Consider the following 27,390-nt stretch of genomic DNA (forward strand, 5'->3'; position numbering starts at 1 on the left):
CAGTGGAGATGGAGAATAATTGATTACAGTCCTCTTTGTAACAGCCCTTAACATATTTGAAGACTGCTATCAGGTCCCGGGGGACTATCATTTTTTCTGAAGGCTAAACATGCCGAGTTTTTTTAATCTTTCCTCCTAGATCAGGTTTTCTAAACCTTTTCTCATTTTTGTTGCACTCCTCTGGATTCTGTCCAATTTGTTCACATCTTTCGTGAATTGTGGCACTCACAATTTGGACACTACGGCAGCTAGCGTGTCACCAGAGCCAAGTAAAGTGGGACAGTTATTTCCCTTGTCTTACACATAACACTCCTGTTAATACACCCCAGAATTATTTTAACCTTTTTCTGCAACTGCATTACATTGTTGACTTTTATTCAATCTGTGATCCTGTAGCGGGGCAACTACCCTGCTCCTGAGAGGAAAGGCTAGGCTGATTGGGGAAGCTGCCACAGCTGTGGCCATGCCCAATCAGGCCACAGCTGGCCCTATAAAAGGGCTGTGAGCCAGGAGCTAAGTCAGTCTGTCTCTAGCGGTGCAGAGAGGAGGACATAGCTGTCTGGGAGCAAGGTACCAGAGGTATAGAAGAGCTGGGGAGCTCCAGCCTGGCAACACCCTAGGCTGCAGGCCTAAAGAGAGGTACTGGGCTGCAGGGAAGGGCAGCAAGTCCAAACCCACCCTTGCTACTGATGTGTGGTTTACAGACTGTAGTTTGCCCCTAGATGACAACTGGCAGTAGACACTGAGGCAAGGTGGGGATAGAGGGTCGGGGTTCCCCTGGGAGGGGAGATCCAGACTCTAGGTTACTGCTGGGGGCAGAACCCAGAGGAAAAGGTGCGCCAGGGTCCGGGCGAGACACTGGATAATAGGAGGTGCTCTGTTAGCTGGAGAGCTAATTCCCAGCATAACCAGCAGGAGGTGCTGCATCGGTGAGTCTTGCTTTGCTACAGATCCGATATAAACCCCATAGATAGATATATTCCCTGGTTTTGTATTTTTTGCATTTGATTTTTTTCTTCCTTAGTACCTTGCACGTCTTTATTGAATTTCATTTTGTTGATACCAGGCCAATTCTTCAGTTTAAGGTCATTTTGAATTTTAAACCTGTCCTTTGAAAGTGCTACTATGCAGCGTGCACTCCTTCTTGACCTCCAAACAAGTATATACATTCTTGATGTATAATGCAACACCTGTTCTTCCTTTTTTTCCTTGCCTATCCTCCTTGAACAAGCTAAGCTTCTCTATACCGATATTCCAGTGGTGAGATTTATCTCATCAAATCTATGATACCAATTGTCATAATTCAGTTTATATACTAATACTACCAGCTGTTCCTGTTTATTCCCCATATTCCTTGCATTTGTGTATAGACATCTAAGATGTTGAGCAGATTTCCCCCACTGCTATCCTCCTTGTTCCTATGACCCTACTGTCATTTTTAATTTCCCTGACAACTCCCACCCCCGCACATCCATAACCCTGTGTTATGGTTACCTTTTTTTTTTTTAATACCTGTGTGTGGGCTTTTGTCATCTTCCCCCTTTGAACCTAGTTTAAAGTCGTCCTCACTCAGTTGGTGAGTAGGTGATTGAAGATGCTCATCCCTTTCTTGGTCAGGTGAACCTGTCTCTTCGCAGCAGTCAGTTTTCTTAGAACAGAATCCTACTATCAAGGAAGCCAAAGCACTCCTATCTAGACCAACGGCATGGGCCCTTATCCTCAACCGGGAGGATGGATGAGGAGAAAAAAACTGTGCGCCAACTCCTTCACTTTTGCTCCCAAAACCCTGCACTCACTGCTGATCTACTCAGTATCATATTTGGAAGTAGTATTAGTGGATGATTTGGATGTCGATGATTACCATGGAGTAGTGGTCAGAGAGATGGATGAGCCTTTGCAAGCTTTCCATAAGGCACTGATGAAACACTTATAAAATGTCTTTATCATACAGAATTGAACTCTGGCTATAAATGCATCACTAAGGAAATCTACTGTGGCTTATGATCATATTGTAAGGAGTCAGATCTCTCCTTGGGAGGATCTAGATATAGGGTGAGTGTGGTTGGAAAATGTGTGTGCACACATTTCAAATGGGTACTGATATCCATGAATGTTACTGTATATTTTTTCTTGTGATGTTCCATAGCTGGCTGGCTGTGGCTGTGTGCGTCATCAGCCCCCACGTGGTAAAAGGAGTCAGCATCCACCATCAGTGTTCTCTGCTGATTCATCTTAATTTCTACCTATCATAACCTAGTTCCAGATTTGGACCTTAGCGTCCAAAATATGGGGGTTAGCATGAAAACCTCCAAGCTTAGTTACCAGCTTGGACCTGGTAAAGCTGCCACCACCCAAAAAATTAGAGTGTTTTGGGACACTCTGGTCCCCCCAAACCTTCCCTGGGGACCACAAGACCCAAATCCCTTGAGTCTCACAACAAAGGGAAATAAACCTTTTCCCTTCCCCCCTCCAGGTGTTCCTGGAGAGATACACAGAAGCAAACTCCGTGAATCTAAACAGAGGGATTCCACCCTCCCCATTTCCAGCCTTGGAAAACAGAAGTACCGAGAGCTAATCTCCCTTCCCCCCTCACCCAGAGGGAATGCAAAGTCAGGCTAGTAAATCTAACACACACTGACTTCTTCCTCCCACCAATTCCCTGGGGAGCACAGACTCAATTCCCTGGAGTTCCCCACTAAAGAAAAACTCCAACAGGTCTTAAAAAGAAAGCTTTATGTAAAAAGAAAAATACATAAAAATGGTCTCTCTGTATTAAGGTGACAAATACAGGGTCAATTGCTTAAAAGAAATATGAATAAACAGCCTTATTAAAAAAATACAATTCAAAACACTCCAGCAACTATACCATGTAAATACAAAAGAAAAAAAACAATAACCCCTATAGTTTTTATGATCTCTGTACTCACAACTTGGAAACAGAAGATTAGAAAAGCTGGAAATAGAGAAATCCTTCCCATAGCCGAGAGGGAGATAGGCACAAGACAAAGAACTCAGACACAATCTTCCATCCACCCAGACCTGAAAAAGTCTGGTTTCCTGATTGGTCCTCTGGTCAGGTGCTTCAGGTTACTTTTTTTCAGGTGAAAGAGACATTAACCCCTAGCTATCTGTTTATGACACTACCCAAGAGTGAAAGAACATGATTTTTACAGTGCTTAGAATCCTAAAAATAAATGAACACTAGATGCTCCAGAAACTGCTGTCTAATACAGAGAACAGAGCATGTAATCAGTGGATCATTGTGTGCATATTTGGACAGGGCTTTGAACATGTATATTTAGACAATACAGTACTTAAAAATGTGACTTGAACAGAAGGCAAGTTTCTCAGAGTATATATGTTTTCAACTCTAGCTCCAGCACTGTGGACATATTAATGTGTAATACACTAGGACTTGTTCTGCACATGAACATCTCTACTAAAGACCTGCAGAAGAGCTCCCTGAAGCTTGAAATCTTGCCTCTTTCACTAACAGAATTTAGTCTAGTAAAAGATAGACCACCTTCTCTCACCCTATCTAAATGCATTTGTTATGTATTAATACTTTTTACACAGGCTGTGACAGTGTTAAAAAGAAGTGGCAGAATTAGTTCTATTGAGTTCTCTTACACACACACACCATGGAACATCAAACGAGCTAGAATTAAATATTTCAGAGAGGGGTCTGTGTGCCTGTGGTCTCTCTGGTGAAAGAAGAGAGTCTTTACAAACTCATTATCCTGAGCAGAACACCCCTACCTCCACCTGTCACTGGTGTTTAGTGCACTATTTTTATTTAGCATGTGCATAGGCATCCAGCCAAGCAATGGAATCTTCAGTGGCGTGCTGCAGTTCTTTTAGGACACTGCAGAACCTAGGCGGCAGGCACTTATCGACAATGTATGTCATTGGCTATATAGCGCCGTAGCTATACAAAGGGCTGTAATGAAAGCCCCAGTGATACTGGTTGGCTGCACAGAGATCTTGTTTAGTTCAGAACAGGGACCACTGGTGATGGGGCAGGTCAAAACCAGGCAGACAATTGTGGGATTGGTGCTAAAGGACTCGTTGGGGATTATAAAACCTCCATTCTTCTCGCCCAAGCATTTCCGCCCTAACATCCTGGTGACGGATGAGACCATAATGGGCAATGTGATGGCAAATACGTAGCTGGTGGTTTAAAAAGGTCATTGTGCAGAAGCAGGCTTGAGTTGGCACATACTTTCTCTAGTAACCTGCTACTGGCAACCTCTCATCTGATAGGAGGAGGATCAATATTGCTCAGAACTGGAAGCCATGGGAGTGGAGTCAGACACAGGGTGGCAGAGAAGAAACACATGGCGGCATGTAACTGTGTATCCACCAGTATGTGTGTGGGGATCTCACAAGGGGTCCAGGCCTACCAGTACATAGACTAGGCCGCCACGGGGTGCACTTCAAGCCCTGTTTTCCCAAAGCTCCTGCTTCCAGCTTCCCACAAAGTGGGCAGTTAATGTCTCTGACAGGACCAACAGGGGGAAGGATAGCTCAGTGGTTTGAGCATTGGCCTGCTAAACTTAGGGTTGTGAGTTCAAACCTTGAGGGGGCTACTTAAGGATCTGGAGCAAAAATCAGTACTTGGTCCTGCTAGTGAAGGCAGGGGGCAGGACTTGATGACCTTTTGAGGTCCCTTCCAGGTCTAAGAGATTGGTATATTGCCAATTATTACTCTGGTGATAGCCACAAGCTGCCCACTCCACTTTCTCAGAGCTGGACAAGTGTTCTGTGATGCTGGTCCAATGTAGGATATTATCTCACTCACGTTGTCTCTTCCCCAGTCTGGGCCCAACAGGCTGTAACAGCCAGTGCCAGGTTTACAGTCCATGGAGCTGGGCCCATGCTCAGAAGAGTCCCCAGCCTGCTCTGCTTGCACTGTGTCTTGAGACTGCGCTGGCTCCCCTCACCCACCACTTGCTCCTTTCAGCCTGCCTGCCAGTTGGCTGAGGGCTCTTCTCAGCCCCCTGGCCGGACCCCAGTGCACCTCTGGCTCAGGGCAATCTCTGCTTCCCACCACCTGTGGGGCCCCACCTGTCTCCCTTGGGCTGAGCTGTCTAGGACTGGTGCAGAAGCCTGACCAGTTTCAGCCTGGTGTGTGTGTGTGTGTGTGTGGGGAGAAACATTGTGGAGGGCTTGGCTGGGTCCCTCCAGGCAAGTGTGCCTTAAGGGACCGTGGCCAGGGAATCACTTGAGCGGCCAGAGCGATTTCCAGCTCTGGTTGTGCTGCTGGCTCAGCCTAGCAGATGCAGTCATCTGCTGGCAGGGCCAGTGAGTGCAGCAGGGAGCTAGGGCTGGGGGTATGGTGACCAGATGTCCTGAATTTATAGGGACAGTCTTGATATGTGGGGCTTTTTCTTACATGGGTGCCTACTTCCACCCTGTCCCAATTTTTCATGCTTGCTGTCTGGTCACTCTACTGGGGGAGGGTGCTGGGCAGTGAAAGGCAGGGAGGGTCTGTGTCAGGGCACTAGAAAGTGGGGGTTCTGTGGGGGGTGCTTGGAAGTTGGGTGGGGTTTTGGGAAGGGGTGGTGGTGTGCAGGGTAATGTGCATTTGTGGGTGGGTTGGGGGAATGGGCATGGGGGTGCGGGGGGCCTCTGGCCATAGGGAGTTGGGGAGTGTTGGGCACGGAGGGGCTGTGTGGTGTGGCACAGGCTTGCCCCCAAGGGGATGGGGCATGCTGGCAGCACAGGCCTGGGTGGGCACTGTGTGTCTGACAACTGCCAGTCTGTAAATGCGCTGGGTGGAGCCGGGCTGCTCCTGCCATGCAATGCTCCACGGCCTCTGGCTGGCCCCTTGCTCCGGGGACTGACCTCCCCGCGCCAAGCTCCATTGCCTCCAGGGGGGCCCACCACCATGCTTGGGGCCGGGCCCACAAGAGGTGAATCCGACCCTGGTAAGAGCCCTGCCTGCTCCTGGCCTAGGCCAGACCTGCCGCTCTCCCACTCCCTTCCCGCAGCCCTTAAACACAGGTCCCTGCGAGCCCAGCGGGCACGCGCACCGGGGGGAGGGGCGACAGCCGACGTCACAGATAGCCGCGCCCCGCCCCTCAGGCAGCCCTGTCCCCGCCCTCCGTGAGGCAGCGCGCCGTGCGGGACGTGACCGCCCAGCCCAGGCAGGGGCAGCCTCCCGGGGAGGCGGGCGCTTCTCCGCGATTGACGGGCGGCTCGGCCATTGGCCTGACTCTGCGCGGCCTGGTGCCCAATGGGCTGCGGGCAGGGGCCGGGCCGGTTCTGCCGCCGCGCCGGGGTGACCTAGGCGCCGAGCAGAGCGGGGCCAGCGGCGGATCTCGGGCGCGTTGGGCAGGACGGAGCCGGCTGCGGGCACAATGTCTCTCTCCACCAAGCTCACCTTGGACAGGCTGGACGTGAAGGGCAAGCGGGTGATCATGAGGTGAGGGGCCGGGCGCTGGGCCTGGCCTCGGAGCCGGCTACCTCCAGCCCAGGGCCCTGCCCGGGCTGCAGCCGGCTCCGGGGGCAGGAAGTGAGTGGGGCCCGCGTGGGTGAGAGAGAAGCGCCGTACGCGCCGCCTGCCAGCCCGGGTGTGAGGCAGGGGGACCGCGGGCGGCCTTCGGGCGGGAGCAGCCCTGGTAATGTCACTCACCAGGCCCAGCCAGGCGTTCAAAAACCGGGAGTCAGCCGCCCCCTCCCGCCGTGAGATTGGATAATCAGCTTCTGAAATACGGAGTCCAGATTCTTTTCCCGTCTGGGCTCCGGTGTCTCAGCGTTTCACATGGGCTCGGGGCACGTTTTCCAGGTTTTCTCCACAGCCACGAGGGCCAGAAATTCTCTCTCTCTTTTTTTTTAATTAAAGTGAGAATCTTAGGACTCCGGCAGCTGGAGCTTTGCGTAAGGCATCAATTAGCACAAGAGTTGGCAACAGCCAGTCGTTCTTGATGCTCCTTTTTTTATGTTATCCTCATGAGTGTGCCAAAAAATCTAAAAGCTCTGTGTGTGATGGAGAATGAGGTTATGCCTCCAATTAGCGACCCAGTAAATTTCAGGGATTTATTCTAATGATCTCAGTACGTGTTCCTAAAAAGGCAGGACATTTAAAAAAAAAAATCCCAGCCTCTCCCTCCCCCCCCCCCCCAAAAATCTGGCAACCACGTGTTGCTTCAAATTTTCCTTGCCCCCAGTTTCATGAAACTGCTGCAGCTTGTGTGAGTGATTCATCAGTGAGCAGGTTTCTCTCCAGGGCATGCGGTGTGGTGTGTATCTGTGATTGAGAGACACACCCAACGGGATCGGCTTTAGAAAAGGCGGATAGGTTTTTTTTCTCTCCCCTGTTTGAAATGCCTTCTGGATACAATTCTAATCGCATGAGGGCATTTTTGAAAAATAAAATTAGGTCTAATTTTCACTCAGACTGTTCCTGGGAGTTGGACATACATTGCACTGATTTGTCTTAAAAATGTATCCCATGTAACCAGCAGGCAATCATCTGCACACTTTTTTTTTTTATTAGTCCAACAAATTCTTTTCTGTGGCTTTTCTTTAAATTCACTGTATCAGCCTGGCAATGGAATACTGTGAATTCTTATCTGAATAAGATGGAATGAAATAGATGTTTTCTTTTAGGAAAGTTTATGATTGACAGGCAAGGATGTGAGTTTGCCTGGCAAAAGTTTATGGGGATAGTCCTCTGATGGCTCTGAATATCCATTCTGACATAGGAACATGTATAGATCTTGCACTACTTACCCAGGGGACTGAAATTTCAGGCTATAAAGGTACTGCTATTTACTTATTCCCCCACCTCCCCCCCTTAAACTAGACCAATTGTTCCAATAAACAACTGAAAATAAATTAATTGCTATTAACTGAATAAGGGTGATTCCTGTTAGCACAACTAGTGTCTCATTGAGTTGTTGGTGCATTGCACCTCCCTATATCAGACTCTTAAATGGGAAATTTAGTTGGCCTTTATAGAATTCAATTTTAAGTCACAGTGCCTCGTGAACCAATTCCCAAGTGAGAACTCTTTTGGTGCACTAGTGCTTTTAGGCACATCTGCATGCTTGTAAGCTTTAGATTTTGTTCTTTCTAGGGCAAGGGCTTTTCCCAAGGTCATCTCAACATAACAAGTGCATACCATTTAATTTGATGCATGAGTGGCAGGTGTAATATAGTGGCCATACTACTAACTTTCTTTGTGCCTGCTCCTAATCTGTAAAAATGATATATATTTTTTTCCTTCTGAAGTAATTCAGCAAGGTTTTGGTTATCTGGAGTCAGATATTGCCAGGTGGACAGAAGAAACTCAACCAGAGAAAATCCTTAAATGACCCAAAATGCATCCTGGTTCATTTCCCAAATACAGAAGAAAAAGAATTTCACTTTCATCTCTTTAACTACTTGCTATTTGACCAGTTTTTCCTGTGACATGTTTTAGGGAACAACCCTGCATTGGCAAAAGATGGACTGGGTGATAGAATCTAGTAAAATCAGAGGGTCTCCGTTATTAACTGCTGTGATTTAAGATATAATGTTGTTTTAAAAGTGGTTCAATTGGTATCTTATGAAGAAAATTGACTCATTTGATGAAAGGCTTGCATGTTTACCCATTTATCTTGGTACTTAGTCTCTCCTATCTATGTCTGCTGTACCAAAGGCTTTAAATGTCTTTCCTACTTCTCTCCTCTCTGAATGTTGGGGTCAATACAATTGATCTACCGTCCAAAGTCTGCTGAATGATATGCATTCATCATCTGAGGTGAAATATTTAAAGTCACCCAAATAGCTCCTAAACTTGCTTTAGTTTTTGCTTGATTACCATCCTTCTAACACAGTATTGCTGCTAATTTTTTAAAAGTATCTATACCATAACGCAGGCTGCTAAACAGAAATACAAAATTGCAGCCAAGAGGTCAGGGTTCATCTGTGTTTTTTGTCTGAAGCCCATTTCCCTGAAAAGTATTACTCCTGTTCACTCAGATAATTTTTCGTGTGTGTGTGTATACATATATATAGCCCACCTGTCTGTCAGTGCTAATGCCAAAGAGCAGGGGGCCTAAGCAAAACTGGTGGTTTAGTGACTTCCATTAGTCTTACATTTATTCCATTTAAAGAGCAATCGAGTTTCATTGTCTATTAGCTGTAAGGCTGCAGAGGGAGGCAAGGGTGGACTGGATGCTTTGCGAAGCAAATTGTTCATTTGCCTCATGATTGTAAAACAATGACAATGTTATGGTGCATTTTCTTTTGTTTTGTTTTTTTAATTAGTCTGTTGTACCATGGGCTGCCAGTTCAATTTTTTCTGCTCAGCTACTCCTATTTTGCTGGCAGCTTTTAAAGCTGTGGCCTCATGCATTTTTTACTAAGCATACTGCAGAGAAAAATGCATGCAGCCTGTTGGATTTTGGGACCTTTTCATATTCTTATGACACACAAACTCCAGGGTAATATCTCATTTACTCATCCAGATGCTAGGATACAGTCAGAGTAAAAGTTACTGTTTCCCCAAATTAAAAGGTTTTGCTCATTAGTTGTCATGCTTCAGCAACATTTTCCTACCAGAATTGGTCAAAGTAAAAGCAAAGAGAGGGTTGGTCTCATTGAGTTCTAAGGATCTCTGTCATTCTGGCATCCTGTGAGTAAGTTCTGCCTTCAGTTATTATGCAACACAACTTCCTGTCATGCCTTAGCTTATGGGTACTAGTATGCTTGGCAGAAACTCCTCCCTTTCCTCACACCACCTGGCTAATGTGCTGCTGGGAAATTACCCTCCAAATCCACAGAAAGACTAGGGATAATTAAGGAGCTTATAAATAATACATTAAGTGCACAGTATAGTTCAGCAAGAGGACCAGCAAAAATCACAAGTTTCTGCTTTGAAAATCCTGTGATTGAAAAACAAGAGTGCATACAGAATAAATGGAAGAGATCAGAGTTACTGGCAATATCTGGAATACCTGATGGAATCCTTCTGCTTTCCACCACTCACCCTGATGGAGTAACCAGGATTGTTTATTTTTTCTTCTCTTTACCCTGCAGTATTAGGGCCTCTGGTCATAACTGTTCTGGGGATATGGTTTCTTAAGGATGTTTTATCTTTGCTGCTGACTTAGCTGGAGAACTGTAGTCTGCAGATCCAGTTCAATTTTCACAGCAGCTCACTAGCTGAGCATGAACTTACCTGTTCAGCAGATGCTAGAGCAAGAATCTAAATTGGGCAGGGAGGGGAAAGTAATGAGTATTCTTTCAAGCCCTGCCCAGTTGTGTTACCAAAACGCAATGCTACTCGCAAAATGCGGGTCCTAGTAAGAAGGAGGGATGACAGTTGTGTGATTTGAGCAGTAATAAAATTGTAAGCAGTGTTTACCACATAAATGTAAACAATAGGCCTTAAAGTTAACACACTGAAATGAATGGGGAAGGACACATCATTCAAAGCTATTTCAAGATGACTGCAGACACAGGCAGAGATAATAAATAAGTGTTTTAAATTTAAAAGAAGATGCTTTATGACGCACTGGTGGGTTTGGAACAGGAGTAGGCAACCTATGGCACGAGTGCCGAAGGCGGCACATTAGCTGGTTTTCAGTGGCACTCGCACTGCCTGGGTCCTGGCTACCAGTCCGGGGGGGCCTCTGCATTTTAATTTAATTTTAAATGAAGCTTGTTAAACATTTAAAAAATCTTATTTACTTTACATACAACAATAGTTTAGTTATAGATTATAGACTTATAGAAAAAGACCTTCTAAAAACGTTAAAGACTCAGCACACCACTTCTGAAAGATTGCTGACCCCATGTCTGGAAGATTGAGAGAAGTGGAAAGTAAATCTTGGCATCCTGCTGGAGAAGTGGAGTTCTTAGGGCAATTTTCAAAGGCTCCTAACTTCCACTGAAAGTCATTGGAAGCTAGGCACCTGACTTGCCATTTGCCTTTGAACATCTTCTTTATTTGTGCCTTCCTCCACTGAAGTGGAGGAGTCTGCATAGTGACCTTCAAAGAGCAAGAAACTAGCTGATATTTCATAAAGCTTTTTCCTACCCATTGAGAATAAACTGTGTCATTGGGGTTTCATATCATGGGGCCTGATTGCATATAGTACTCTTGTTGATATCAAACCTATGGGAGTTAGCTTTATGGAAGGCTTGCTGTTTGGCTCTAATGCTGCAAGACAGTCAATGCAAAGTTCAATATTGCATCATTTTGCTGTACTTTTTTTCCTGGCTCAGATGTGGTCATGCCTTTAACTGTAGTCACATTGCATGGTTCTTTTAACAATGTTCATGATTTTTTATAACTAAACACAGTGCTTCTCTTCCCTCCCTTTGTAAATCACATGCTTTAATTTACCTTAAGCTTCCATGCTCTTTTTCTTTCTCTTATAACAATGTAATTTTCATGGATACTAACGTTTATTCACATGTGGCGGCATCCATCGAATCCATAAGAAGAGATTTAATGTAGTTTTTTTTTTTTTTTTGTTCTCTTTCTGCCTTCTACATCCTGGCTACTGTGACCTCACTGTTCCATATTTTCAATCACATACCAGTTTCACGTTGGACTTTGTGTATATTGGAGTAGAAATGAAAACCTTGCACTAACTTCAGTGAGCTCCAGAATTGCTTTCCTAGTCAGCCCCTTGATCAGCAAGTTCCCAACCTCTTTTTAAAGGAAATCAGTTTTTGCAAGTGAGCTTAAAACTTTTTTTTCCCCTTTGTTTAGGGTTGATTTCAATGTTCCAATGAAGAACAACAAAATAACAAACAACCAAAGGTAAGACTCCTCTTAAAATACAAGTAGAAGCCCTAATGGCCCTGTCTATACTAAGGACATATTCTATACAGTTCAGCTCCAGTGGTGTCCATCATTGTTAATGTGTTAGTGTGCTTAGGCCACCAGCTCCTACCACCACGTCATCTAAATTGTCCTGGAGAAAGCCTAACTCCAAAACATTATTAAAAATGCCTGTGGCTGTCAGCAAACCATCTGTACTAGAGATCAGATTAGCTGCTGTTGGTGTTAGCAGTGGTGGGACATTCATAAAAAAATTTCTCTTGCAGAGGCCAAAGCCTTTGCTTCCATGCCAAGCATGGTTGTAATGTTATGACTGTCAAGAAATTGTGTTTTCCCTGGCTGTATCCTCATGTGAGAATCTGCTCGAGTTGACATGGGGTGCCAAACGCACCTCTCCTCTCACACAACCCCATCAGGGTTTTGAAAACGATTATTTTGTGGATATAGAAGGGGACAACCTATGTGCAAAACGTGCCATATGTCATTTTGGTCCACCTCAATTGATGCAGATGGGATCTTAGTTCTAATCAGAGAAACAGTTGTTAGGGACATTAAGATCAAATGGCTAGTTTTCACTTGTCCTTGTAACTGTTCCAGCACCTATAGACTGATAGTAGCATTGTTTACACAAGTATATTTCTGCTAAAATTTCCCACCATTACTACTAGCCACCTGCAGGGATTAGGAAGGGGCCACCTCCCAATGTATTTGTGGGGGAAGGGAGAAACCCTTCCTCTGAAGCATCAGGATAGCTATGGCTGGAGATGGGCCTAAGTAACCTATTTTTCATGTGCTTGACCATTGGCTCTTGCTCACATTGCTCAGGGCCTAACTGATCAGTATGTGTGGGGTCAGAAGGAATTTTCCCCAGGTCAGATTGACAGGGACCTTGAGGAAGGCAAAACCCCCCAATAGTGTGTGGGTTCAGGTCACTTGCCAGGATTATCTGGACATAACTTGCCTATTCATTTCTCTGCCACTGTGGTGGCCTTGGGCTCTGCTGTACCTCAGCCCTTCCTGTTTTCTGTTGGGAGCACATCATAGTTTCCTATGGGCTGTAATACTTTGGTTGTTGGAGTTAGTGTGATGTTGGTGGCCAGTAACATACCAGAGGTCAGGCTGAACTAAATGATTTGTTGGTCCCTTTTGGCGTTAAACTCTGTGACTCTCTTGGTTCAGCTTCTAGGGCAACAGTCTGGTGGGTGCTAGTTTCTGTAAGGTGCAGTGTCTGCTGGTGTTCTATCCGTGAACTACTATCAGGGTTAGATGATATGTATATAAAACTCTTGTGCCCTGTCTACAGTAGAAGATAGCAGCAGTCCAGCTATTGAAAAATGGGTAGGAAATCTAGTAGTGCAGATGTACTTACTGTTTTTGAAGCTGTTTGGTTGCAAGATGAATTGAGTATGAACATGGCAGAGTTCTACCAGTGCACTCTGGGACTCCTGAAGCTCCCCACGATGCCATTGCTGCTGCTGAGTGCATGCTACTGGATAGTCTCCACGTGCAAAGCTCTGTCTTATGGGCTCCTGGATGTTAACATCCACCATACCAATCATTATAACCAATGCCTGTTGCAGACCTATGGAGGGGCTTAATATCCCATGTGGCATAGGATTGCTGGTAATGCTGTGCTGTGTTTTGAGAATAAGGGTGGATTTTACAAATATCTGAGGGAAAACTGTGGTGGACTTCCCCCTCATTAATAATGTCTTGCAGGTGGTTCAGATGAGAACCTATTTCTGCTGTTTCTCTCTTCGGCTTGCCCTTATTTCTGTTAGAGATGATTCGTAGCAGATATGCCTCAAAGAGTCTGCTTCCCGTGCTTAATGGCCAACAAGCCTAGTTCTCTGGGAGCTCAAATTGAACCCCTTACCAACTTCTTCTCTTGTCATTTTCTTTGTGGTTACAGAATCAAGGCAGCTATCCCTAGCATCAAGCACTGCTTGGATCATGATGCCAAATCTGTGGTTCTGATGAGTCATCTGGGTCGACCTGATGGAGTCCCTATGCCTGACAAATTCTCCTTGGCACCAGTGGTTGGAGAACTTGAAGCATTGATTGGCAGGTAAAGTATAATAGCTTTCAGTTTAAGCAGACTCTCACTATAAATAGATCTTATAAGAAAAGATGATGTTGATGTTAGATGCATCTGTGTGTCTTGACTCATGCTTCTAGGAAGGTCTTGTTTCTGAATGACTGTGTGGGTCCAGAGGTGGAGAAGGCCTGTGCTGATCCCCCAACTGGCTCCATCATCCTCTTGGAAAACCTCCGATTCCATGTAGAAGAAGAAGGGAAAGGGAAAGATGCTTCAGGGAACAAGGTGAGCCATCTCATTTTTAACTCAGTTGTGTCTCTCCCTTATTCGGTATTGTATGGCAAGCACATGTGACATGGGGCTGTGTGGGATATTTTATAGAATGTGTTTAGAAAGACTCTGATATAGCTGGCAGCATTTACTCTCCAAATGTCTGTGTGAAAGGCACTGATATGATGCCACATAAAACACTATGTGGCTTTGATTGCTGTTGAGGCCACTGTGGAAATGCAGAAGAATTTAGTAGGGGAATGACTAGATGCTTGGTTAGTAGCTGTGTTCTGGATTTGCCACTGCATGTTGTGGTGATGGGTGTGGCGTAAAAACTGGCCTTCTGGTCCTGAAGCTTGCTTGATGAACAGAAGGTTTTTTTGTGTTTTTACAGTTAGGAATAAAATAATCCACTCATCTGAAATGATTGGACATGTTAGTGTATTGCTTTAATATTACTAGCTAATCTGACAACTTCCTGGCAGGTTAAAAGCATCTGATGACTAGGGCAAAAAATGACACAACTTCCTTCGAACGAACACACACACACACACACTCTGCTTATATGTAAACATTTTGATATTGAGTGACCATATTAACAAGTAAAAAGTTGAAAGATGATGCTGTTGATGTCAGGAGCTCGGGATGAAGGTGCAGTAGCTGGCACTGTTATAAAGGGAGAGGTGGAGCAAAGGATTGTGGGGAGGCTACTGGCTGCAGATGAAGGGTTTTTATTTTGGAATGTGAACGGGAGAAAATATAGTATTGAAGGAGATAATTTATTGCCTCTTTGCAACCTTGAGAATCATGTGTCCATCTCAGTCTTATTTCTAGGGTGTACTAATGGGATGTTTAGCCACTGTATTGTACCAGCACTCTGAAATACCTTGAATAAGGCTGCTTTTCCATCAGCAGCCATACAGAGGCTGTGCTGCCTTTTACCTCTGACATTTCTTGAATGTCAGGAAGAACACTTGCTCTCAGATGGTTTCTTTTCTTAGCATTGGTGACCCCGTTAGCCTGGCAGTCTTTGGCTCCCTTCAGATACAGTGCATGGAGTGGAATGCTGATGTACAGTACAGCGCCCTTTATAGCCTGACACACAAGACTCTGTAGCTTAGAAGAAATAGCCTGGAGGGCAAGCGAGTCTCTGAAGAGAGGGTGTTCCTGTTATGGATACTAAGAAACCATGAACGGCTGGTATTTTTTGCCACAACTTAACTGTTGGAAGATGACTATATGCCTTATACTGAGAGGACAGACTCATTTCCTTCCTAAAGAAATAATTGTCTGTACTTGTTCCGACTTAGGGCTGGTCCACACTACAGGGGGGAAATCGATCTTAGATACGCAACTTCAGCTACATGAATAACGTATCTGAAGTCAAATATCTAAGATCGGATTACTCACCCGTCCGCACCGCGCGGGATCGATATTCGTGGCTCTCCCTGTCGATTCCGGAACTCCGTTGGGGTTGATGGAGTTCCGGAATCGATATAAGCGCGCTCGGGGATCGATATATCGCGTCTAGATTAGACGCCATATATCGATCCCCGAGCAATCGATTTTAACCCGCCAATACGGCGGGTAGTCTGGACGTAGCCCCTCTCTCAGGTCTCTGACTGACTGACTGCATGCTGTAGCATATCAACAGGGGCACAGACATTGGAGTGTGACAGTAAAGGAGGATGTGGCAGGCTTGGTTTTTGTCCCAACTGAATGAAAATAGATGCTGCAGTAACAGTGATATTACTAATCTGTGGCCCTGTGGAGCTAATGATAATTTCTGGTGCACTCTGAACGTGATGAGAAATCTCTGAAGTTTATTAAGCCCATCACTCCGCAGTGATACCTACCTCTGGATCCATCTCCTGTTCTGCTTCTTGCTATTATTGGCTCTGAGAGAAGCACTTAAATTGCTTGACTAAGGGGCTACTGATAGCAATCATCTAAATTCTGAAGTTATTTTTTGGCTTCCCTTCTTCTCAGCCCACAAGAGCAAAATGGTGTGTCTGTCATGAATACTAAATTTCAGTTGAAATCTCTTGTTGCCAGTGGTTGAGCTGGAAAAGAGGCTGAGATAAGTCCTGACCAGTGTCAAAAAGCTGTCTTTCTAGGTCATGGCTACTAACAAGCTTCTCAGATGATCCTTACTCTCAGTAGTTGGATTTGTAGACCCAAAATGAACAATTGAGTCTGCTTTGCAATTTTTTGTTGCAGAACTGCTGGTTCATATTGTAACTAAGTAATACAAACTTGTGTCTCTATCCCCTCAGATCAAGGCTGAGCCTGCAAAGGTGGACGCTTTCAGAGCATCTCTTTCTAAACTTGGAGATGTTTATGTCAATGATGCTTTTGGAACTGCCCACCGAGCTCACAGGTATGTTAACCACCTTCTACAGGCAGTGTTACAAAATGATGTCTGTCCTTTGGATTTCACTCTGCATGTGCAAGTTAGCCTAGTCCTGGTCTTCTGTTCTAGCAAGGTATCTTGAATAGCACTGCAAAGGATTTTCAGATTAGCAACTGCAACTCAACTCTGATACAGTTCTTGCTGAAATCAACCACTTTGACATTTGCATGTTGAGTACCCCCGGTTGTTCAAAAATGGATATAAATCTTCAGGGAAATGAAGCCTGCTGGGGATGTGATTAGGGGGGATCCAAATATAGAATCATAGAAATGTAAGGCTGAAAAGGATCTTGAGAAGTCAAGTCCAGCCTCCTGTGCTGAGGCAGGACCCAGTAAATCTAGCCCTTCATTGACAAACGTTTGTCTAACCTGTTGTTTAAAACCTCCAAAGATGGGGATTCCACAACCTCCTTTGGAAGCTTATTCCAGTTCTTAACTGCCCTAATAGCTAGAAAGTTTTTCCTAATATCTAACCTGAATCTCCCTTATTGCAGATTCAGCCCAGTATTACTTGCCCTATTTTCAGTGGACATGGAGAGCAGTTCTCTTTATAACAGCCCTTAACATACCTGAAGACTGTTATCAGGTTGCCCCTCAGTCTTCTGTTCTCAGGACTAAACATGGCCAGTTTTTTAACCTTTTCCCCATAGGTCAGATTTTCTAAAGCTTTTCTCATTTTTGTTGCACTCCTGTGGACTCTGCCCAATTTGACATCTTAAAGTGAGGCACCCAGAATTGGACACAGTATTCCAGCTGAGGCCTTACCACTACCGAGTAGAGCAGAACAATTAGCTCCTGTGTCTTACACACAACACTTCTGTTAGTGCACTCCAGAGTATTAGCTATTTTTGTATCTGCATCACACTGATACATATTCAATTTGTGATCCAGTATAACCCCCATATCTTCAGTAATATTACTGCATAACCAGGTATTCCCCATTTTTGTGTTTGTGTACTGATTTTTTTTTTTCCCCTTCCAAAGTGAAGTACTTCGTGCTTGTCTTCATTGAATTTTGTCTTGTTGATTTCAGTTCTCCAGTTTGTCAAGTTTATTTTGAATTTTAGCCCTATCCTCCAGAGTGCTTGCAATCTCTCCCAGCTCGGTGTCATCCACATATCTTATAAGCATACTCTCCTCTCCATTATCTAAGTTTAAATATTGACTGTTCTTGACCCGGGACTGACCCCTGTAGAACCCCACTTGATATGTTCTCCCCATTTGACAGTGAACCATTGAGCATGCTCTTTCACCCAGTTGCGCACCCACCTTATAGTAATTTCATCTGGACTGCATTTTTTTCTTTTGCTTGTGAGAATGTCATATGGGACGCGTCAAAAGCCTTATTAAAATCAAGATAGATCTATTCCTTCTTCCTTATCCACTAGGCCAGTAATCCTCTCAAAGAAGGAAATTAGGTTTGCATGTTTTGTTCTTGACAAATCCATGCTGGCTATTCCTTGTAACCCTATTATCCTCTAGGTGCTTACAAATCCATTGTTTAATAATTTGCTCCCATATCTTTCCAGGTACCAAAGACCTGCTAACTTGAGCTTCCCACCCCGTGGGAAATATACATACAGTTTTACCTTCAATAGCCTTGTGACATTATTTTTGGATGTGTGCTGAGAAATCCCCAGTTTAATTGTCGGCTGACTAAGTTAAGTCTTGAATGACATAGACCATGAAGCTTTTACCCATAACCATGCACCCTTCTGAGCAAATGGCTGAATTTAACCTAGCTAAAGTATAGTAGAGTCCTGTTCATTTTGTAGTTTAGAGTTTACCTCTTATAAGAATTGGCAAGCATGTGAACTTTGAACTGACTTTTTTAGACTATTGAAACTTAAATCATTTGAGAGACAAAAGGGGTGAGGCCTTTTATTGGACCAACTTCTGTTGGTGGAAGGTACAAGCTTTTGAGAGCTCTTCTTCAGGTCTGGAGAAGGAAGTGGAGGGTCTGGCCAAATAAAAGTTCAGACAGATTGTTAAGCAAAAGGGTTAATGCATGTTGGAAATGGTCACTTGAAACAGAGTGAGCAATTGGGGGTTAGATTGTTATGCATAAAGAGTTTGAAGTGGGCAATTTAAGGGTAACAGGCAGTGTGTGTGTTTAAGTCTGTGGTGTTTTGGTATCTAGCAAACTTATTTAAGTTCCCAGGCTATCCTTTTGAAAGTATTGTACAAGTTTCCCTTGAGGACAAGTAGTGAAAGATCAGAAAGAGTTAAAATCACTTGGCTAGGACTTCTCTAGACTATCAGGCAAACAACTCTCTAATTACAGGTTGTTATCCTCTACCCTAAAGGTTTAAACTTAGTTCAGCAGACATCCACATTTGTGGGGTGTGCATATATACATGTACAAACTCCAGGGAGGGCCTGTTTGCTGGCCTTTATTTCATAAGCCAGGGCTATGTGAAGATGAATCTGCCTTTATTTTTGTTATTCCCACCCCAGAATTTCAGACGTTGGACCTTGCATGTCAAACTGTCAGTTCAGGGAATTTTTGCATGATCTACAGAACACTAAACATAGTAAGATTAGACACGTGTGGTCATTGTTTTCATACAGATCTCTTGCTGCTGTTGCTGTTGTTGTTGCATCTGAGTAAAGGGTTAATGTACGCTACTGTGACCACTAAAGGTCCCCTGGCACTAGGAATGTTAGGATTTTGCTGTTGAATGGCTCTGATACAGATTATAGAACTCTTTTTTTCCCCCTTTTTGATTCCACAGCTCCATGGTAGGCGTTAATTTGCCTCAGAAAGCTGCTGGCTTCCTGATGAAGAAAGAACTGGATTACTTTGCAAAGGCTCTGGAGAGTCCAGAGAGGCCCTTCTTAGCAATCCTTGGAGGGTAAGAGCCAAGAGTGTATTTTACGTGCACCGTTTCCTTTTAACATACACCCACTTCAGTGTTAGAATGAATGAACAGTTCTATGAGTTTGTGTTGTGAACAAGAATTATTTTCTTCCTAACCAAAGAATGGTATGCAAATCTTGAGTCCTGTGCAATTCACTGGCCCTGTCTACTCCAGTGTTGCTGGCAGGCTCTGTTTTACTACTATGCTAGTTTTTTAGCTGCCCTAATCAAAGTAGGGGTATGTCTGCACTGCCCACATTACAGTGTGGCTGTAGCCGTGCTGTGATGTGGGCAGCGTAGACATGCTTTCTCCCATGGCGATTTTTAAAAAAAAAAAACAACCCACCACCCCGAACAAAGGGTAAAGTGCTGTCTATACTGGTGCTTTTAGCGCTATATTTTTTGTCACTTGGGTGTTTTTTTACACCCCTGTGTGACTAAAGTTTTTGCGCTGAAAGTGGCAGTGTAGATGCAGCCTTAGCCAACAGCATTATGCTGTGCAAAGGAACCAGAAGCACTTTTAGTTGTAAACAGTGACCCTTATACAGAAGGCTGTCAGTCAGCGACCTTTCTGCTGATGTTCAGAGTACAAACCTAATGCAAACTCAGCATGTCTATGTAAGTTGACGCTATCTGTCATTATGCAGCTGTGACCTGCTGTAGCTAGATTCACTTCAGCTCTTTACAGGCGATTACTCCTAGTTACTCAACAGACTTGCCCCCCAGGGAAGTCTTTGTACATTAATCTCCCCATGTGCTGCTTATTCTTGTGGTATGTGTATGCGCTTCTCAGACTGGCATGGTGGCTCTGCTAGAGTCCCTTTGTCCCTGAGGAATGAATAAAAACATAGTGTAGACACCTGGCTAAGTGATATGAGGCTTGGACTCTGTGTAGCCTCTTGTGGTCCAGTAAGGCATGATTATTAAGTAACATGAACACTGTAATCTCAGAAGAGAATATGACTTATTCCTGCTCCTTGTTCTGCCCATAAATGTAACCTGTTACCTAAGAAATTCTCAGTTTGTTTTATTTATAGTATATAAAAAGCTCAAACTTCCATTGTTCATTCTTCATAACATGACCTGGGCTTCACAATACTCCGCAATGCTGCCTTTATTAACACCATTCAGATCTTAAAGTCACATCTTGCCTTCTGTTATATGCACATACCGCTCTCCTAGACTGGCAGGAGCTACATGCACAGCACCAATGGCAGCGTTTGGCCTGAATCGTTCTTTCAGAATTAAAGGGAGCAGCGCTTTACTTCTCTAGTGGAGGCTCCTGCTCGAGGAGCATCTTGAATGGCCGAATTATCAGAACATCAAGGTTGTTGGTGAAGTCAGAGATCTCACTGCAAATAAGACCATAAGAATGGCTGTACTGAGTCACACTAACGGTCCCATGTAGCCCAGGGTCCTGTCTTCTGACAGTGGTTGATGCCAAATGCTTTCAGGGAAACCAACAGAACAGGAAAGTCACAAGTGATCCATCTCCTGTCATCCAGTCCCAGTGTCTGGCAGGCAGAGGCTTAGGGACACCCACTGTATGGGGTTTCATCCCAGACTGTCTTAGCTAATAGCTAAAGCTGTGAGTTTGTCATGGAGGTCACGGATTCTGAGATTTCTGCGTTGGCCGGTGTGCCTGGCTCAGAGGCAGCTCATGCAGCTCTTGTGCTATCTTGCTGGGAAGCCTGGCAAGTGTCACTTTTTTTCCCCCATTTGTAAAATGGGAATTGTAGCTGCTACATAGGTGTGGTGAGGCTTGAATAGGCGATATTTATACAGCAATATGAAAATATTAAGTGCTGAATATCTCCTAGGAGTTGCTGCCAGTGCTGCTGTTGTATTACTTCCTGATTTTTTTTTATTATACCAGCTGTTGCAAGACCACCTTGAGATGTAAAGCCTGGAGCATATCAGGCTGAGTGTTACATTTCTTGGGTGGGTAAAATGGCTCTGCCGTGCAGGTTGTCACCTCTTGAAAGGTACAAAGATCCAGCTTAAATCAAATAAATACTGCTCAAATAGTGTTATGTCTGTCTATATTACTTGCTTTCTCTTCCTCTCTCCTCCCACCAGAGCTAAAGTTCAGGATAAGATTCAGCTGATCAATAACATGTTGGATCAAGTTAATGAGATGATCATTGGTGGTGGAATGGCTTTCACTTTCCTCAAAGTACTCAACAACATGGAGGTATGAAACCAGCAGTTCTGTTTTAGGGGGAGCAGGAGGGAGGCCAGATGTGAAGGTGCTTGCGCTACATCATTCTCTCTCCCTTCTCCTGGAGTTCAGAACTGGAAAGTTCATAATCTAACTCAGGGTTTCTCAAACAGGGCTTGTCACTTGTGTAGGAAAAGCCCCCGGCGGGCCGGGCCGGTGTGTTTACCTGCCCCGTCCGCAGGTCCGGCTGCTTGCGGCTCCCACTGGCCGCAGATCGCTGCTCCGGACCAATGGGAGCTGCTGGAAGCAGTGTGGGCCGAGGGACTTACTGGCCACCGCCTCCAGCAGCTCCCATTGGTCCGGAGCAGTGATCCGCATCAAGTGGGAGCCGCAATCGGCCGGATCTGTGGACGGGGCAGGTAAGCACACTGACCTGGCTTGCCGGGGGCTTTTCCTACACAAGCGACAAGCCCTGTTTGAGAAACTCTGATCTAACTCGAGAACAAATGTAATACTGAGTGGTCTCAATCCAGCACCCATAATGCTGGCAATCACTGAGGTCTGGATGCTGTCGAGGAATGAGTAATGTTTTGAAAGTAAGTACTTTAGACCTTGGGCGAAGCTCAGCCCTATACAGAAAGCCAGCAACAAAAGAGAGGCATCAAGTGTCGGCCTTCAGAAAAGGAATTCTGTGGGACATAGGACTCGTGCTGACCCTCTGCCCAGGGGTGAATTTCTCTCTTAAAGTGCATATAAAGAGTATATCTCCACTGCAATAAAAGACCCATGGCACTACTATGCCTAGCCTGGGTCAGCTGACTTGGGCTTGTGGGACTCGGGGTGTTGGGCTATACAATTGCAGTTTAGACACTTGAGCGCTGTCTGTAGCCTGGGCTCTTAGACTCCATGAGGAGGGAGGATCCCAGAGCCTGGGCTCCAGCATGAGCCCAGGTGGCCATACTGCTATTTTTATCCCTGAGCCCAAATCAGTTGGCCTGGGCTCTGAGACTTGGTGCCACAAGTTTTTTATCATAGTGTAGATAGTCCCTTGGAGCCTCAAAACAAGCTTTTCATGTTGATTCAGACTGGTAAACCCATAGCAACCCCTCCATACTGATTGAAAGCTGAAAGAAATTTTTTTCAAATATCCCATTGCGCTCTTCCTCCTCTAGATTGGCAATTCACTGTTTGATGAAGAGGGATCAAAGATCATCAAGGACCTGATGGCCAAGGCTGAGAAGAATGGTGTGAGGATCACTCTGCCCGTTGACTTTATTACTGCAGATAAATTTGATGAGAATGCGCAAAGTGGGGAAGCCACTGTGGCCTCAGGGATCCCTGCTGGCTGGATGGTAGGTGTAATAAGATTCATAGATTCCAAGGCCAGAAGGGACCATTGTAATCATCTACTCTGACCTCCTGTATAGCACAACCCATAAATCTTCCCCTAATAATTCCTTTTTGAACTGGAGCATTTTTTTTTTAAATGGTTAAGTAACCACCCTGTTAATAATTTACACCTTATTTCCAGTTTCACTAAGAAATAAAGACTAGGGAAAGTACATTGGGGAGAGGATGAGCATCTTGTCTAAGATTCTGTGCAGGAAGCTTGTGCAGGTACTCAGCCGTATAGTGTATATTGACTGACTAAGTTGTGAAAATATGTGGCATGGCTTGTCTTGCATTTTTAAGTATAAATCTTGAGTAACTTTTCTGATACTAAGATGAAAAAATAAAATTCCCTTTAAAACCTTTAGATTTCAGATCAGAAGGGTTCTGCATAGCATAGGGGTTGAGCAATTTCTGTATTTAGACTTACTCTGAATGGCAAAGCTCATCTCCAAGGCTTAGTGCTTTAACTGTCTCTTTAAATAACTGCTCATAATAAGAGAGATACCACAGCGGGCTTCACCATATAGCGGTAACAGCTAGCAGTTCCCTCCTAGTTCAATATTCACTGCATGGGGAGGAGGAAAAAGCTCGCACCTCTTATCCAGTCTGTTACTGTTCCTGCACCAACAGTGAGCTTACTGCATTATAAATAAGTCCACTAGTCCTTGTCCCAGGGAGGTGACAGTGTCTTTCAGACTGATACAGATCAGACGTGACTAGCACCTGTCAGGTTGACATGACTGAGAGGTGGTGCAGGAATCTCTGATTTAGTAAATGTGTTTTTTAAACAAGCCACCTATATGTGGGTGATTTCTGATGAAGTTGTACAGTAATTGCATCCATGTTCTCTTACCTGTGTTAGGGCTTGGATTGCGGTCCTGAGAGTATTAAGAAGTTTGTGGAAGCTGTGGGCAGGGCCAAGCAAATTGTGTGGAATGGTCCAGTTGGTGTATTTGAATGGGACAAGTTTGCCAAAGCAACCAAAGCACTGATGGATAAAGTGGTGGAAGTTACTGGCCAGGGTTGCATCAGCATTATTGGTAAGATTTTGTGGAGATATATTTTTCCCTCTTAAATTCAGATGGAAAAGCTGCTGCTTGCTGGCATCAAGTTGTAAAGTGATCGTAAAATCTCGTGCCCTTCCTTAAGGGAATGTTCAGGTCTGCTCTGGCAGCAAGTATGGCCTTGAAGGATGCTGCGCACACTTCTGCGATGGACTCAGCTGACACACAGCCTTGCAAGGAAGAGCACGCTCTTCCTTGCCAGCTTTCTCTTAGTTGGATGAACTTAAATTTCCTTCTATCTGTAATTAACTTGCTTTGTTTAACAGGTGGTGGAGACACTGCTACTGCCTGTGCTAAATGGAACACAGAGGATAAAGTCAGCCATGTCAGCACCGGAGGTGGTGCCAGCTTGGAACTTCTAGAGGGTAACTTCTTTCCTTCTGTTAATCTAGTTCAGAAACTGAGGGGGCAGGGGGAGTAGATCTGCCTGGTCTCAGCTAGGCTGGGGCTTGCTTTGTGGTGGCACAGTAGTGTAATGTGTCCCTTGTATTTCACCAGCCATAGGACGTGCTTTGTCGCTACGTTTGAGATACCTAGTATCAGAGGGGTAGCCGTGTTAGTCTGGATCTGTAAAAGCAGCAAAGAATCCTGTGGCACCTTATAGACTAACAGACGTTTTGAAGCATGAGCTTTCGTGGGTGAATACCCACTTCCTCAGATGCATGCATTCACCCACAAAAGCTGCATGCATCTGAGGAAGTGGGTATTCACCCACGAAAGCTCATGCTTCAAAACGTCTGTTAGTCTATAAGGTGCCACAGGATTCTTTGCTGCTTTTTGAGATACCTAGTAACTTGTATTTTAAATAATTCTTTCCTTCCTTACTCTACTCCCTTTCCTTTCCTCTCCTCTTTTCTTCCAGTACTATTCCAAAAACAGAGTTTCTCATTCCAGAAGGGGCAGAAATGGATCAGTAGAAACTAGAACAGGCTATTTTAAGTGCTGGCCTTGTTTTTTAAACTCTCTGCCATGACTTTGCTTCCCCCCGACACCCCCATTTTTAAAAAAAAAAAAAAAAAAAGGAAAATTTAAACATACTAAGAGGCTTTGTCTCAGATGTTAACACCAAGAATTAGATGGTTAATCATTTTAATAGTTCTTTAAAGGGTTTCTTAAAGCAACCTGTGTAAAAAGGCTGAATAGTCTTTACTTCTAGCCAAAATTTACAGTATTTTTAGAATATCCTTTTAAACTATCCACTAGTTTTAAGGTGCCCTCTAGTGGTCACTTATAACTCTACACTAGTGGATTTGAAAGTTTAAAATAGTGAGAATTTATAGAACTCTTTTATGGGGCCTGCATTGTACTGTAAACGGGTTTTCATTTCCTCTGATAATTAGCTGTTTTCCAATATGTGTAAATTCTCTAGTGCTGTCACATACTATATAAAAGAGAAGCCACAATAGACAGTAGTGCAGTTCAGCAGTTGTTAGGGTGACCGGATGTCCTGATTTTATAGGGACAGTCTCGATTTTTGGGTCTTTTTTCTTATATAGGCTCCTATTACCCCCCACCCCCATCCCAATTTTTCACACTTGCTGTCTGGTTGCCCTAGCAGTTGTATGTTAGACAGGGCTTTTGTTTCTGTTGCCTAGGGAGTAATGGTGAAGGGAAAGAATGCAAACTGCTGGAAGGGGCACTATGCAGCTGGCTGACATGAAAGGACAAAGTTGTTTAGTTTTGGCCCAAATGTAGATTTTGTGTGTACAGTCTCTTTAAACTTAATAAACCCCTAACTGATTAGAAATATTTTTCCAAAATTAAAGTAACTTTTGCACTGAGAACACTAATGAGCTGTATTGCAGCATTGTACTATAGCATAAGAATAAGACTGTTTTCACTTTTGTTGAGTTAAGTAGTCTGTTTTCATCATCCAAACCGAATGAGGTGCAGGAGTAAAATGGCATAAGCAGTGAAAAATTAGATTTTTGGAAAGAAGAAAAAAAAAACAAACCCACCCTGTCCTTCAATAATCTGGTATTTAACACAAGGAATCTTTTTTTTTTTTTTTAAAGGCTTGTAATATTAACTCCCCACAAAATCCATTTCCAGGTCTACACGTCACCTATGATTCAAAAATATGGAACAGCATTAACAGTCAGATCCAAAGCCCATTGCAGTCAATGGGAGTCTTTCCACTGAATTCAATGGACTTTGGATTAGTCTGTAAGAGGGACTTGGATAGAATTGTACAAGCCATATTAATTGTGCAGAGGAATCTTGACTTTTTAACTTTCATGTAAACGGATTTTCTGTTTTCATATGAATACAGTTGTGTATCATGTTCATTGGCCCTTTATGTGTTTGCTCATATAAAGTAGCTAAGTATAATAGTAATAGCTACAAAAATTAACGGGTAGTGTCCTCTTGCAGCTCAATTGTGACTGATTTGTTAAAATGTTGCAAGATACTAGGTTAAACCTAGATGTCTTTTTTTTTTTTTTTTCTTTTTTTCTTTAAAGCAAACCTAACTTTTTTTCCTTGGGTTTTTAAATTGCTAACAGGTAAAGTTCTTCCTGGTGTGAATGCTCTGAGCAATGTGTAATGGAGAGAACACTTCCCCAGTATGTTCCTGTGCACAGCCCCTAACCATCAACACTGCTGCGCTTCTGTATCTCTGCTCTGCAAGAGGCAGATCACAGAATGTAAACCGAAATTAGATGGTATTATGAGAAGATGACAACCGAGATGGCTTGAGTCTACAGTTTACATGATGTGGATTTGTCCACTGTTATCCCACTTGAACTAATGTAGTGTGTTAAATTGGTGGTGTTTGTTTAGAGTGTATATATTTATATTTTGCCTTTTAAAGAGATTAACCCTTATTAAATGTCTGTTTCTCAAAATAGATTGCTGCATTAAGCTTTCAGTGTTTTTAGCAGCTGTTTTTTCGTCACTTGACACAGATCAAAAACAACTTGGTTTTTGAGATTGACTGTAATAGCTGCTGAATAAATGTCAGTGCTAACCAACTGATGTGTGTTCCTTCCTTCACATAGTCACCTGCAGAAGAACGCACTCATCTAAAGCTATGCTTCATATGTTTGGGTTTTTTCCTTTTTGTGCTACTGCATTGTCATCTTCTAAAATGCATTTTCATACTGTCCAAGTGTTTGGAATTATAAGCATCCGAATATTTACTTCTGAAACTGATTTTCATGGCATGATGCTCATTGCTTTGAAGCACTTGCAGATGCCAGATTGTTATCAGGGCAACAAGAGGACCTTACTCTAAAAAATCAGCATATATATTGGTATGCCAGAACTCCTGCACTATTTGATAAGATTAGAGCTAAAATTAATTTCAAATAACAGATTAGGATGAAAATTTCAGACTTGGATAAGCACTTGCAAATCTGAAAAATCAGCTCATTTAGCTAATATGATTGATAAAATCCAGTTTGGATA

At 43.9% G+C, this 27,390-nt stretch overlaps 1 protein-coding gene across 1 annotated transcript; it reads left to right on the top strand.

Annotated features, from left to right (window-relative positions):
- Positions 1 to 6,256: 6,256 nt before the first annotated feature.
- PGK1 (phosphoglycerate kinase 1) lies at positions 6,257 to 26,954 on the top strand. The gene is made up of 11 exons (XM_030575662.1): positions 6,257 to 6,427; positions 11,714 to 11,764; positions 13,698 to 13,853; positions 13,964 to 14,108; positions 16,370 to 16,473; positions 19,241 to 19,360; positions 21,445 to 21,559; positions 22,699 to 22,878; positions 23,781 to 23,958; positions 24,249 to 24,347; positions 26,487 to 26,954. The coding sequence occupies exons 1-11, from the start codon at positions 6,363 to 6,365 to the stop codon at positions 26,525 to 26,527; spliced, it is 1,254 nt and encodes a 417-aa protein (XP_030431522.1). The 5' UTR covers positions 6,257 to 6,362; the 3' UTR covers positions 26,528 to 26,954.
- Positions 26,955 to 27,390: the final 436 nt, after the last annotated feature.

Source organism: Gopherus evgoodei, chromosome 9, assembly GCF_007399415.2.
Source record: "Gopherus evgoodei ecotype Sinaloan lineage chromosome 9, rGopEvg1_v1.p, whole genome shotgun sequence".
Taxonomy (NCBI): Eukaryota; Metazoa; Chordata; order Testudines; family Testudinidae; genus Gopherus; species Gopherus evgoodei.

Excerpts from the sequence above, each read along its gene's own strand:
- PGK1 (XM_030575662.1), top strand. The coding sequence starts at position 6,363 with ATGTCTCTCTCCACCAAGCTCACCTTGGACAGGCTGGACGTGAAGGGC. Across the intron at positions 13,854-13,963 it reads CTTGAAGCATTGATTGGCAG|GAAGGTCTTGTTTCTGAATG; the intron begins GTAAAGTATAAT and ends TCATGCTTCTAG. Across the intron at positions 14,109-16,369 it reads AAGATGCTTCAGGGAACAAG|ATCAAGGCTGAGCCTGCAAA; the intron begins GTGAGCCATCTC and ends CTATCCCCTCAG.